Here is a 14,913-nt window from a genome sequence, read left to right on the forward strand (position 1 = left end):
GCCTTTAAAGCCACTTCACTTTCCTCAGTGTCTGTATGCACATGGCATTTCTAACAACTGGGAGAGAAATCATCTAATCATAGGAGGTCAAATAAGAAAGGGACACAAGTTTTACCTGGTCCAACCACCTATCTGATTAATGAAGGGAAAACATAGGCTTCATAATGCAGCAGAAATTAAGGGCAGGGTTTTTATTTTTTAAAAAAGTTTCAGTCCCGTTTCTTCTAGTAAATCAGAATCAACCTTGAAGCAGTGACATACCTGTTGAGAGCTGATATTTATAGGTTGTTTTAAAACGATCCATGTGACACTCTCAAGAAGAGGTGGGACCGTAAGGGAACCAGGGTATGTCCAGTAGTCCCAGGACGGAGGAAGCAGAGATAATGGGTCAAAATTCGTGAATCGAGTTTGTTTACCCTAGTGGAGAAAAAAGAATTCCTACAAATTACAATGGGATAGCTTTACACAGACCTCAAAAAAACATACATCCCATGAAATACGATTTTACTGGAATTCTTTAACTCATGGAATTATTTAGTATCTGCCTTTGTATCTTTAAAAAAAGTATCTGCCTTAATCTAAAAATTTTACATGAAGCAGCACATTACCTAAATTTATTTAAGAAGCACAAGATTTGTTTGAAATGTGCTGCAACTAAATGCTTATTGTGCAAAACTCCAATATGAGAAACTAAGTATGCATAGATTTATTAGTAATGGTTTTAGATAATTTAAGACCCCTTCATAATTTTCAAAACACACTTGGCAATAGGTTAATTCTGGTCTATTGGTCAAGTGTGTTCCAAACCTGCTTCAAAGCAGATAACATATCCAATGTCCAAAGTCTAAGTTATTAAAAGAAGGTAAGAGAATTCAGGAGAGAAAAGTCATTAGCACATAGTATTTTATTGTACCTTTTCTTTAATGGAATCCAAAATGTCAGTAATCTTTTGCAGTTGAGAATTGTGTTCACCAATCTGAAAGCATGAAATTTCAAAAGAAATGGTTACTGTTAACAGAACAGGTCTGATTCACTCCACGCCAGTCACTTTTTTTTAAACCCTTTTTTTGAAAAATCTTTGCCATCCCAGAACAAACAGTAATTGTTCTATAATGAATCTGTCTTTTACCTGCTGGCTTTAGCATGCCAGAGAATGTGAATAACAAGATAATGTTACAGGGCTCCTTGGCTGAATTATAAGTTTGATTCTAAAATGAGTAGTAACAGCTACATATTCTTTAGCTTTATGAAGGTTTAATGTACAGGTTAACTTAAGAGAAAACTTGCTTAGGAAACTCTAACATAATACTTACACAATTCAACCAGATGTGACCTTCAGACCCTACATCTAAACAGACTCTTGTGACATCAAAGTATTAAAAGAAAACATCTCCCATTCTCAACCTAAAATGATTTGAGGTCCTGAACCAAAACGATATATTGTCATGAGTAGGAATCATCAGAAAAATAGATGTAACTCTTTTCATTGTTAGGGATGTCCTGAATAGACCTGAAGGTTTTAAGTCCTTCAGGATGAAAGTATAATCTCTTGCTTCACTTGGACTCCACTGCCACCAGCAGACTTGGTGGCCAAAGGGAGGGAGCCGCTGCCATTCATGCCTCCCTCCCTTCTGCCCTGGGGTTCCCCCAGTCCCAGCCCCAACGAGTTACATCACACACAGAGTCGGTGGCAAAGCAGAAGTGCACGCCCTGCAAGAATGCGGTGCAGTGGGAGCCCAACCCACCCACGGGTATTATAACAATGATACTTGCCTAATCCCATGTGAATATTAGACAAAGGAAACTACAACAAAATTTTTAAAAAACTGGTCAGTGTGTTTGAGACAACAAACCATTGTGGTAAAACTAGTGCTTCAAGAATCAGGAACTTGAACTTGACTGTCTGTTATCTCTAAAGACTGTGCAATCAGGAAGAGCCTACAATAAAACCTACAATAAGAGCCTACAATAAAGATCTTCTTCTCAGAATGTTAGTGTTATTCCTGCTACTATTATTGTTGTTGTTGCTGCTGCTGTTTCTACCCACATAAAAATGATCAATGGGCAATAAGAGGAAACAGAAGACAAATCTCCTAAGGTAGTTGTGGGCTATTAGATGAATCATAAATTAATACATAAATTTTTAATATTAATTGCAAAAGGAAAACATTAAGGTTAGAATGAGTTTACTATTAAAAGTGGTAGACTAGGGGCGCCTGGGTGGCGCAGTCGGTTAAGCGTCCGACTTCAGCCAGGTCACGATCTCACGGTCCGTGAGTTCGAGCCCCGCGTCGGGCTCTGGGCTGATGGCTCAGAGCCTGGAGCCTGTTTCCGATTCTGTGTCTCCCTCTCTCTCTGCCCCTCCCCCCGTTCATGCTCTGTCTCTCTCTGTCCCAAAAATAAATAAACGTTGAAAAAAAAATTTTTAAGTGGTAGACTATCTTCTCCATGACTGAAACTCTTTATCCAACATGACTGATCAATTATTTAAAATGAAATCAGTGTATTCTCACCTGTAAAAATACTCCCAAAACAGCTAGTCCATCCGGCTCATGAGCTGCCTCAACAAAGCTGGGATATTTGTCTGAATTCCAATGAACAACATGGAGCTGAAAGGGAGGTATGCAAAATAATTCAAATGTTTTATTGTAAAATGTCCTTAAAAACATAAATGAAAATAGAATATTTATATAGATGTTCTGGTGCTGTGCACTCATGTATATAACGTATTCTTCACAAGAATCTTGGACAGCATCTTATTTGTTTTCATCCAAAAACCAGAGACAAAAACCATGGCCACTTAGTCTGTGGTGCACTATCACAAGTTCTACATCATTATTTAGAATGCTCTGGACTATCCTGCCAAGGAACAATCTCCAGCCATTGCTCCTGAGTGACTTAAGGCTCCCCCACAGCCTTCCAAGGGTGGGATTGCAACAGAGCCACCTTAGGTCAGGTCCCAGCTGGTGGCAGAGTCCACTAAATGAGCTTAGGCTCACAGGATGGCAGAGAAGTCCACTGAGGTCTGCAGTGACTGAGTCCTGCTGCTAAGGACAGTGCCAATTGTTCCTGAAACTGCCCAGTCAGTTGTTCATCACTGTACTCTAAGACTTTTTATGGCTTGAAAGTGCAAACTCTCCTTAACACAACTATTTTAAGCACTATTCACACATTTATTACCATCTATAAATATGTTCAGATCCTTTGCTGACAGCAACTTTTAATGGGGACAAAGAGGCTTTGTCTAGGAACAGGAACTAGGAACCAGAGGGAAGGAGTTGGAAGACTTGGAACTCTAGAAAGTAGGTTACACCTACTTCACAACTCGGACCTCATGCAAAATCCAAAGGTGTTCTAAATGTTCAGCCATTGTAAACAGTGCAGTATCCCTATCACACAAACAACTGTGGAAGACTGTAGAACAACAATACGGCAGAAAACCACTCTGGGAAGATCTTCATTCCTGATTAAGGGGAAGAACAATCTAAACTAAGATAGATGCTAAAGGGCAATGTGCCACACTCACATGATTCAGCCAAGATCATGAGTAGACCATGTGGTCCAAGAACCCCTATATGAGGGACTGACTTCAGATAAAACCTCCTTTAAATAAATCCTTTTGGCAATTCAGGAAGGAAACACATGTAAAGGGTTTCATGCACAAATAACCTTTCTAGCTAACTCTTACAGAGAGGATTTAGTATGTTCAAAGACATGTTTTTAATCCCATGCTTTAACTATAACTTCACATCTTATAGGCAACTAATATGGGGGATTTCTGAATAAATAAGAATTATCATAAATAGTGAGCCACAAAACTATAAAATAGTACACCATCCACAAATAATCAAGGATGATTGTGGGATATCCAGATAGAAAATACAAAAGTGGGTCCCACCCTGTGACCCAGTAATTGCACAAAGGATAAAAAGAAATACAGATTCAAAGGGGGTACGTGCACCCCGATGTTTAGAGCAGCATTATCAACAATAGCCAAACTATGGAGAGACCCCAAATGTCCATCGACTGATGAATAGATAAAGAAGATGTGGTACACATATACAATGGAATATTACTCAGCCATCAAAAAAGAATGAGATCTTGCCATTTGCGAGGACATGGATGGAGCCAAAATGTATTACACTAAACAGGATAAGTCAAACAGAAAAAGACAAATACCATATGATTTCACTCATATGTGGAGTCTAAGAAACAAAACAGATGAACATATGGAAAGGTGGGGGGGGTCAGGGAATAGAAGAGAGAGAAACAAACCACAAGAGACTCTTAAAGACAGAACAAACTGAGGGTTCAGAAAGGGGGTGGGTGGGGGATGGGCTAGATGGGTGATGGGCATTAAGGAGGACACTTGTGATGAGCACTGGGTATCGTATGTAAGTGATGAATCACTGAATATTACTCCTGAAACCGGTATTGCACTGTATGTTAACTAAATAAGTTTAAATGAAAAAAAAAGTGGAGGGGCGCCTGGTTGGCTCAGTCAGTTAAGCATCCGACTTCAGCTCAGGTCATGATCTCACGGTTCATGAGTTTGAGCCTCACATTGGGCTCCCTGCTGTCAGCGCAGAGCCCGCTTTGAATCCTCTGTCTGCCCCGCCCTTGCTCTCTCTCTCTCTCTGTCTCTGTCTCTCTCTCTCTCTCAAAATAAATAAACATTAAAAAAAAAAAAGTGGATTCCAGTGGCGCCATGTTCCAAGTTGGTGTGAGATAGCTGGAGGAGGAACAAAACCTGAAAACACTAAATGATGAAACAAAATTCATTTGGCTCACATGAGATAGATGACATTCCACTGGAAGGGAGGGGCTGAAAAGAACATTAAGGTTGTTTAAAATGGCTCTGTGCCAATCCATCAGCTCACTTAGTAAGAGATGACACCAAAGAGATAGAAAGATGTGAAATGACTTCTTTAGGTTCACAACTAAAAAATGAACATGTAACTAAAGAGAAATGAATCTATATATCCTGCTGCTGGTTAAAAAACAGCAAATGTTTAGAATATTCTGGGAAACTAGAGCAACAAAACTCTTTTTAAACAAGTCTTTCTCCCACACACCTTGCCTAACTGGCAGCAATACCTTCAGAGAAACTGTTATCACTTGTATTAGCATTTGTATTTGAATTAAAACTCAAACAAATAGCAAACTCACATTTCCTGACTAACAAGAACAGCCACCGTGATTGAAGTCATAGCCATGACAAAAATGGAAATGAGAAGATTCTTCCCTGTTGGAAGATAATTCCTAAATAATAGTATTATTCAACTTTAGCATTTTTTTTTTAATTTTTTTTTTCAACGTTTATTTATTTTTGGGACAGAGAGAGACAGAGCATGAACGGGGGAGGGGCAGAGAGAGAGGGAGGCACAGAATCGGAAACAGGCTCCAGGCTCTGAGCCATCAGCCCAGAGCCCGACTCGGGGCTCAAACTCACAGACCGCGAGATCGTGACCTGGCTGAAGTCGGACGCTTAACCAACTGCGCCACCCAGGCGCCCCTATCATCTACATATTTAATATGCTTACTATATAATCTGCACTAACTGGAATCAGATGAAGTTCTAAATATGGAGTGCATTAGGGGCGCTTGGGTGGCTCAGTCGGTTGAGCGTCCGACTTCGGCTCAGGTCATGATCTCACAGTCTGTGGGTTCGAGCCCCGCATCAGGCTGTGTGTTGACAGCTCAGAGTCCAGAGCCTGTTTCAGATTCTGTGTCTCCCTCTCTCTCTGCCCATCCCCCCACTCATGCTCTGTCTCTCTCTGTGTGTATCAAAAATAAATAAATATTTAAAAATTTTTAAATATGGAGTGGATTATTAGTCTACTTTGTATAGATGCCTAACCCTCGGGATATGGTTTTTCATGATTTAGATCACTTTAATCTCTCTATAACAGTTACAAATCATCAGAGTAGACCTCAAGTTAAGTTTTTATATGGTACATTTTAAATGGTTTTCCTTTCCTTTCTTTTCTTCTTTTTATTTTGTAAGAGGGTACAACTCAATGACAATCATGAAATTAGGTACAAATGTAGCTGGAAAAACTAATTAACACTTTAGACTCCTATCTACAGCTCAGCACAAAGGGACTCTTTTGAACCTGAAACTAAAAGTAAGTGACTCCCAAATGCCTCCAGCACCAGCCTGGACCTCTTCCCTAAAGTCCACACTTGCACCCAACAGCCCTCTTGAATGTGAACCAAGGATATCTATCTAATAGACACCTCAAACTTAACATGTGCAAAACAGAAAGTTAACTTCTCTCTGCAATCTGCTTCTCCCTGGACTTGCCCATCTTAGTAAATGGCAGAACCATCCTGCTTGTTCAAGCCAAAATCTTAGGAGTGTTTCTAGACCCCTCTTTTTTTCTCCCTTCAATCTTGTCATCCTTTTCATTGCCAAGTCCCACTGACTTCACTTCGCAAACACATCATGGACTCATCTAGCTCTCTTCATCTCCACCACACCCATACCCCAAACCATCATTGCTCATTTGCACTACATCCATAAGCTTCAAATTTGTCTCCCTGTTTCAACCTTAGCCCAACCTCTTCTCCACATAGCAGCTGGTTCTATTTTATAAAATATAAAGTAGAACATGACATTCCCCTGCTCAAGACCTTCCATCATCTTTGTCTCGATACATTAAGGATAAATCCCAAATTTCTTACCATGCCCCACAAAGCCTGACAAGGCATGGTCCTTGCCTGCTTCTCCAGGACATGGCCTATAACTTCTCCCTAATTCCAATCCCAGAAGCCAAAGGCTTTTGCTTCTTAAACATGCCAACCTTACTCCTGCCTGGGGTCATCTGTCTTTGCTGTGCCCACTTGCTGAGAAGCTCTTTAGATTTTCTCATAGTGACTCTTAGACATTCAGTTTCAATTCACATAAATCAAAAGAAACGTTTCCTAACTATTCAGTAACACTACCAGCTCCCATGGTATGTTCCTATCAAATAACTTATCATGTACCATTTATTAATGTTTATCATCTACCTCTAACATCCCCCCAACTCTGAGGTCTGACCCAGACTTCCTCATTCTCCATCAGCATTCCTGTCTCAAACCAGAAAACATGACCCCCTCCTCCTCTCCCCTTCAAACCAAGTTAATCAACAAATCCCACTGAAGGGGGATACTTCCAGTCTATACTTCTAGCCAGCACTCCAATTAACTATACTATCATTGATTTACCTGGAACTCCCCCCAAAAATCTTCTCACTGACTCCTCTTATCCATCCCTGCTTCAACCCAATTTATTTTCAAGTGGTACCTAGAATGTTTTTTAAATGCAAATATGATCACTTTCCAGTTCAAAGCTAGTCAGTGGCTTCCCACTGCACAGAGAATGAAGTTCACAATCCTTACCATGACTTACCTTACTAAGTGCAGGCCCTCCAGCCCTTCCAACCCTACCTGGGGCAGCTCTCCTCCTTGTTCATGCACCAATCCAACTAGCCACTTTGTTCTTCAAATACGGGATGCACTTCCCACCCCAAGTCCTCACACATGATCCCATGCAGGACCACTGCTGTCTCTCTCCTTTGCCCGGCTCACTGCTGCTCCTCCTTTGGTTGGGGCTGAAGGGCTGTTTGCAGGGAAGTGCTCCCTGTTCTATCCCTACTTCCTTCCAGCATTCTCTTCAGGATGAGCACAAGTCAGCTAGGCAAACATGGGGGACATAGTAGGATCACAATGAATTCTTAAAGAGTGAATGAATTCATGAACAAATGAACAAAATAAGAAATAGTCTTAAACATATATTAAAGAATATACGAAATTCCAGTCAAAACTTTATCTCCTTCAAGAAGGAAAGTCTACAAAGATGTTTCTTGCTCTGCCAGTCAGGACTCCGAGCTTCTGGAAAATTTCAGGATATGGGTGCCCTTTTCAAGAAACAACTTGCCAGCTCAGATAAGATCTCTCTGAGAGTATGCATTCAAGTTTATGAAACTAGAAAGTAAAACCATAAAGCAATGTGACTAATTTTTCTTAGTTGTTTAGGAATATTACAAAGCAGTAATCCAAAACCAGCTCAATCCCCACAAAGCCTTTAAGATTTAGAACAAAATGTGAGATTTAGAACACAAAATGTGAGAAAGCAACATAAAAACTGTTCAGCAGATGATATAAACTGAGGCACCACACAGACTCAGAAGTCCCACTTCCTACATTCTTGGCTTCTTTTCTCCACTGGCATGGAACACTTTGGATATACATTTTATTTCTCCATCCTAAAAACAGAGCAGGTCCCACACCTTAAGCACTTGGCCTCAGACAAAAGTATTTTAAGTTGACAAAATGGACACTTTGGTTGATAGACTCAAAGAACAGATGTACCTGTGAATGGAAGAGCAAAACTGGAAAAAAGTTCTGTTGGTTGGATTTCTCTGAACAGCAGAATTATAAAGGAGTATCCATACTCCACAGCTCAGTAACCATGAGAAAATGAAGAAGAACTTTACTGGCCTGGTAACACTGCTCTGTCTCACCTAGATGGCTCACAAGCCAAATTATTTTCACATAAACAGCTTTGGTTGAGTCATACAATAATTCACTTTTGCTTCATGAAAAAGTTGGGTGTTGGCAATATTTAACAGTATGAAAACTTGAAGTATATTATGCTTTGTCATTGAACAGAGGATTAGAAAAAGTAGAGTATTATTAACAAATATAATTATAGGGGCGCCTGGGTGGTGCAGTCGGTTAAGCGTCCGACTTCAGCCAGGTCACGATCTCGCGGTCCGTGAGTTCGAGCCCCGCGTCGGGCTCTGGGCTGATGGCTCAGAGCCTGGAGCCTGTTTCCGATTCTGTGTCTCCCTCTCTCTCTGCCCCTGCCCCGTTCATGCTCTGTCTCTCTCTGTCCCAAAAATAAAAATAAAAATGTTGAAAAAAAAATTAAAAAAAAAAAAAACAAATATAATTATAAAGAAGTGACTTTCCAATTTAAAAAAAAATCAATGATGGGTGCCTGGGCAGCTCAGTCAGTTAAGTGGCCAACTTCGGCTCAGGTCATGATCTCGCGGTCCGTGAGTTCAAGTCCCGCGTCACGCTCTGTGCTAACAGCTCAGAGCCTGGAGCCTGCTTCAGATTCTGTGTCTCCCTCTCTTTCTGCCTGTCCCCCACTCACGCTCTGTCTCTGTCTCTCAAAAAGTGAATAAACATTAAAAATTTTTTAAAGAGTCAATGAATGCTTTATTGTGTTATGCTTTACCAATGACCTTAATAATTAACAGATTCCATTCTATACCTGTAATTATAGAGGTAATGTAGAGTTTAGGAGAATTTGTGTCTTTGTTTTTTCTTCCCTACAAGAAACTCCGCCATTCACTATTACCTCTACAAAATATGATATTAGTATGTATCTCTGTCTGGACCAAATACGTACACAGTTGGGTCCAAATCAAATGTCTCTTTCTCTGCCTTCTCAGTGGACTTTTGGGAAGCACAATAGATAGTATAGAAAGATTTGTAATTTGGTATCAGACAAACTTGAATTTAAACCCATCTTACCCACCCCCTAATTGGATAAATTACTTAATCTCTCCAAATCTGCAGTTTACTAATTTCTAGAATGAGCACAATAACCCTAAGCTCTCAGAATTGGTATAAGACTCAGAAGAGCCACACTGATCGCTCTCATATTGATAAACTCTCATGTTGATTGAATAAAGCAATTTCAGACACCGAGAAACCTAACTGACTCAGGATCAATTTGGAGTCAAAAGAGTTGCCCTCTGCGTTCCTTAAATCCCATCACCTAGGAAAACACCGAATCATGCATCTATGTCTGTTGGCTTACCTCTGCAGCGTATCTCACTCCATCCACCACGTGTTCAGAGCCATGATCATCAGCAGACCCCCAATGCAGGTGAAACTGCCGCAGCCTGTAGTTTCCAGTGAGAGGACCCCCACGCAGAACTAAAATGGCGATGCATTTTCAATTGTGAGCAAGAAAACAATCTTTACACATGCTGCTACAACCCACATCATCTCCCTGAACACACGCAGGTCCTCCAAGGAAGTGTTTACAAATGTGTCATTCAGTTTGTGGACAGGAACACAACTTTTAGGTATATGAGGAGTGCGTACAAACATTTTAAAAGGTTGGAGAGCCTACAAAACAGATTTTTATGGAATATCTGGGAAATCACAGCAGACAGTGGTTGGAAAGTAGAAGAAATTAGGAGTTCTTAAAGGTAAGGAATTGGTCTGTTTATTGGAGAATGTCAGCCTCTCTGAATAAGGATGTGATTATGTAAAAAGGGCCACCTTGAACTTGGTAGAGCAGTCCAGCATTATGATTAAAGAATAGTGCCCTGCACTGAGAAGACCTGGGCTCATGCTCTTGCTGGTGATCTTGCATGAACTCTAACTTCAAAGCACCAGCTTTCATGTCTGTAACCTCAAGAGAGTAATGCTCCCTCCTCCTAACGCTGTTTTGAAACTAGAAGAAAAGTTGAATACAAAGGACTAAACACTGCCTGGCACACAGTGAGCATGCTGGACATGTTAGCTATTATTACTATTTTATTGTGTTAGGATTACTACAAAAACTGGCCAAGTAAGCATATTTTCTGTACTTAAATTCTATCTTCCCAGGGAAACCTGAAATACAGTGCAAAATTAACTCTTTTCTGACAACAGAATCATATCTTAAGTATACAGAAAATCTTCTTAATATAAAACATAGCTCTAACCTGTCTCCTCCTAATTAATCTTTATTGGGCATGTTTATGGGGGGATAAGACAGCATTGGATATTGAATATACAATACACATTACTAATCTCCCACCAACATCCAGTAGAATTAAGTGTTAGATTATGAGGTTCAGTCTTAATAACAGTTTGATTTAAATGACCTTCCTCTTCAGAGATTTCAGATAGGTAGACAGATAGAGATAAAGAGAGAGAGAGAAATCTCAAAATTTGTCAGGAATGATCCATCTTATATATGAATCAAAAGATGTTAATGGGGTTCCTGGCTGGCTCAGTCAGCAGAGCATGTGACTCTTGATCTCAGGGTCATGAGTTTAAATTCCACATTGGGCATGGAGTCTACTTAAAAAAGAAGCAAGGGGTACCTGGATGGCTCATTTGGTTGAGCATCTGACTTCGGCTCAGGTCTAATCTCATATTCTGTGAGTTCAAGCCCTGCATTGGGCTCTGTGCTGACAGGTCAGAGCCTGGAGCCTGCTTCAGATCCTGTGTCTCCCTCTCTCTCTCTGCCCCACTCCTGCTTGCTCTCTGTCTCTCAAAAATGAATAAACATTAAAAAATTAAAAAAAAAAAAAGAAGCAAAAGATGTTAAGAGGTTTCACATGCAGTAAGGATGCCTAAGGCACACACCTCTTTGAGCTCTTTTGTGGGAGAAAAATGATCCAGATGGCTGCCTCTATTAACCAGTACAATTGAACTCATTTCTTCCTTACTCAATTTGACTCAGTGAAGTTGAACATCAATGATTAAGAGTTACCGTGGTTGGAATCAGCAAACCTGGGAATGGTCCCAGCTCAGCAACTGAATTATGTGATCTTTCAAGATTCACTTAAGTCTCTGTGGGCTTTAGCTTTCTCATGCATACTTGTGTTCATCTGTCCATCTGTCTGTCTATTTTTAATTAGGAGATAGGACTGGATACTTTTTGACTTATACAATTATCAAAATTGCCAAGGGAAAAAATTGAGCATATGCAATTCATTTTGTGGGGTGTTTTGTTTTTTTTTTTTTTTTTGAAGATTGAATGGTAGGAACTTCCCTTAGATTTTTTTGGATCCAGATTTTTTTTTTTTTAAATAACCAAAGATGGCTATTTCCAAAATCCTCTGAAAAGTTAAAGAGAAGAACCATTTACATCAGACTCTAAGTCTTGCTCTTCTGTTACACCATTATAAGCAGAGTAATGTTAGGGTTTTGAGTCTCCCACTGGACAGTGTTCATGAGGGCAGAGGCTCTGTCCAACTGGATCACTGCTGTACCCATCATCTAGCATGGAACCTATCACAGAGGAGATGTATGATAAATATTCGATGAATGAATGAATAAAACATTTGATTTGTCTTTAAACAAACATTTTCAAAGATCATTCACAGATAAATTAATTTAAAAGGCAAATTTCCCTAAGTGACTCCATACAGCATGGATACAGTGGCATTCCAAATGAAAAGAAATCAACAATTCTATTGTCCTTTCTTTTCTTGCAGCAGTAGCATAAAACCTGAGCTGAAACATAAAGTCATTCCTTCACAGATAAAAGGCAGATTACAGAGCTTGAGTAATCAATGTGGAATTAACTTTGGGAGAAGATGCAAATAAGCTGGCTCAGGAGAAAGAAAATGATACCAAAAAACACACATTGTTAGGGAAACATCCAAGAATAATGGCTGATCTCTGGAAAGCCTGCTCACAATCCAGGGTTTAAAGCCAGATTAGCATAGCTCTGCTAGTTAAGCAACAAAGATTGCCTTACACTCTACATATTTGGACTCCACACGTGAGTGTTTCAATTAAAGTATCCAAACTGGGGGCTCCTGGGTGACTCAGCTGGTTATGTGTCCAACTCTTAATTTCGGCTCAGGTCATGATCTCATGGTTCATGAGTTTGAGCTCCATGTTCAACTCTGAGCTGACAGCATGGAGCCTGCTTGGGATTCTCTCTCTCCCTTTATCTCTCAATAAATAATGAATAAATGTTAAAAATAAAATAAAATAAAATAAAATAAAATAATAAAATAAAATATCCAAACTGGGACCATGATCAGCAACTGTCTACGTGTGAAGAAAACATTCTCTTAGAACAGAGCTCTTCTGAAGAAAGCTTCCCACAGGATGGGGAAAAGTAAGTCAAAATATCAAGGTTAATTTATCACTGGCTTTGAGATACTCTATAATAAAATAACATAACTATAGTATAAAATGAACAATGGCAACAAAAATCATTTTTAGGGGGAACGAGTTAGTGTTTCCAAGCATCAAATCATTCACCTTCCTCTGTAATCCAGATGAGTAACTAAATATTATTGTCTCCATCTTATATCCGAAAACAGTAACTGTTTCTCCCAAATCATACTTGGTATACATATATAGTCCAATTATCCTTTCATTCAGAATTTTTTAAAAATCTATTCCAAATAAAACACGCATATAAGAGGTCCACAGAGAGTAAGCAATCAGAGTTAAGTGCCATTAAAATTTGGGAACTTTTTATTACCTTAATAATAGAATCCTTGTCATTTGTTATATGCTGCAAAGACCAACAATGTTGTGAAACTAGAATTTATATGTTACTCCATTGAGTTTGACTTTTTTAAATTGTTGGTAACTGCTTCTTTTCTGAAACCACACTGTAGCCAATGGCCTTAAATGGTAACCAAGGCTTGCAACAAAATCAGAAAGAAAATAATTTAAAAATTAACACACTTGTCTATGCATGCATTTACTGTCTATCCCACCAGGATAGAAACTCTTCTAAGGCAGAATCTGTCTTGTTCTCTTGTATCTCTAGTGCTTAAGACAGTGTCTGCACCAATAAATATTAAGAACATAAAACAAGAGACCTCACCTGTAGAAGCACGTCTCTGTAAACTTCAGCTTCTAAGATGGCTACTGAGTAAGTGACCTGGGAACCACTAGAGAACATGTTCTTATGAATCTAATGAAAGTCATAGACTAATCACTGTGTGGTAAACAGTTCTCTGAAGCAAAGCTAAATGAATAGCACATGTATTTTGCTTGGACCCTAGGAAAAGAGGAACCAAAGGGCACAAATCTGCCAGGATTATACTGTGAGAGAGAGAGAGAGAGAGACCAAAGCCATAAATGCTTCCAGTCAGTGGGGCCTGAATTCTTTATGGAGCCAGGAAAGTCTTCGTTAAGTCTGGCCTCTTTTGCTCTGAGCATATGCACACCAGGTTACTCTCTGCTTATTCATTCAACAATTCTGAATACCTTGCTATGGGCTAGCAACTATGCTCAATACTAAGTATGGGATGATGAGTAAGGTCATCCTTATCCTCAAGGGACTTAGGCCTAATGAAGGAAACATCATTATGATAGTTTTGTAATGTATACATTGTCACAAATTACCAATTCAGTTTCCTGGAGATCTTGGTTCTTGGAGGAATCACACAACTAAGGCATCCTTCTCCCATATCTTTTTATGTTTTTTCTCTTTTCTAATGTATAATTTCAGATCTTGTGAATTTGGTTGATTTCAGGCAGTTACCTAGAACCAGATAACTAGAACTAAATAACTAGAGCGGAACTAAGAAATTGACAATTTCTAGAGGTGAAAATTAAAGAATAAGCATTGAGTCCATCATGTCACTGGTTTTCCTACAAGGCCTTTCTCAGTAAGAAACTAGCTTCCTTCCTTTTGACATCTTTAAAAGATTTCAGCACAACATATCTTACACATGGAAAGGATACAGGCCTGTTATTTACTATGTCTTATTATTATCAGTTTGTTATTAATAGTTATTAAGTACTTACTATATTCCAAGAATTTTCATTTATTAACATGTAACAATCACTACAACAGCCTTTAATGATTAAACATTCAGGGGCGCCTGAATGGCATGGCTCAGTCAGTGAAGTCTCTGACTTCAGCTCAGGTCATGACCTCACGGTTCATGAGTTCGAGCCTGGTCAGGATCTGAGCTAATAGCTTGGAGGCTGGAATCTGCTTCAGATTCTCTGTTTCCCTCTCTCTCTGCCCCTCTCCTGCTCACGTTCTGTCTGTCTCTCTCTCTCTCTCAAAAATAAAAAAACTTTAATAATAATAATAATAATTAAACATTCAAGCAATGAATAATCCACTAATGTTTAAACTAGTTAGATGTCAGGGGCACTGGGGTGGCTCAGTTGGTTAAGGGTCAGGCTTTTGGTTTTGGTTCA

The 14,913-nt window shown here is 39.4% G+C and overlaps 1 protein-coding gene across 2 annotated transcripts in view; it reads right to left on the reverse strand.

Annotated features, from left to right (window-relative positions):
- The window catches only part of CA13 (carbonic anhydrase 13), a 49,902-nt gene that overhangs the window by 12,703 nt on the left and 22,286 nt on the right, over nucleotides 1-14,913 (reverse strand). For both annotated transcript variants that reach the window (XM_040487474.1, XM_040487475.1), the window contains exons 3-6: nucleotides 9,821-9,939; nucleotides 2,514-2,609; nucleotides 914-976; nucleotides 262-417 (exon numbers count right to left, since the gene is read on the reverse strand). In XM_040487474.1, coding sequence (XP_040343408.1) covers nucleotides 262-417; nucleotides 914-976; nucleotides 2,514-2,609; nucleotides 9,821-9,939 — 434 coding nt within the window. The remainder of the gene's footprint in view (nucleotides 1-261; nucleotides 418-913; nucleotides 977-2,513; nucleotides 2,610-9,820; nucleotides 9,940-14,913) is intronic.

Source organism: Herpailurus yagouaroundi, unplaced genomic scaffold, assembly GCF_014898765.1.
Source record: "Herpailurus yagouaroundi ecotype Mexico unplaced genomic scaffold, PumYag 165, whole genome shotgun sequence".
Lineage (NCBI taxonomy): Eukaryota > Metazoa > Chordata > Mammalia > Carnivora > Felidae > Herpailurus > Herpailurus yagouaroundi.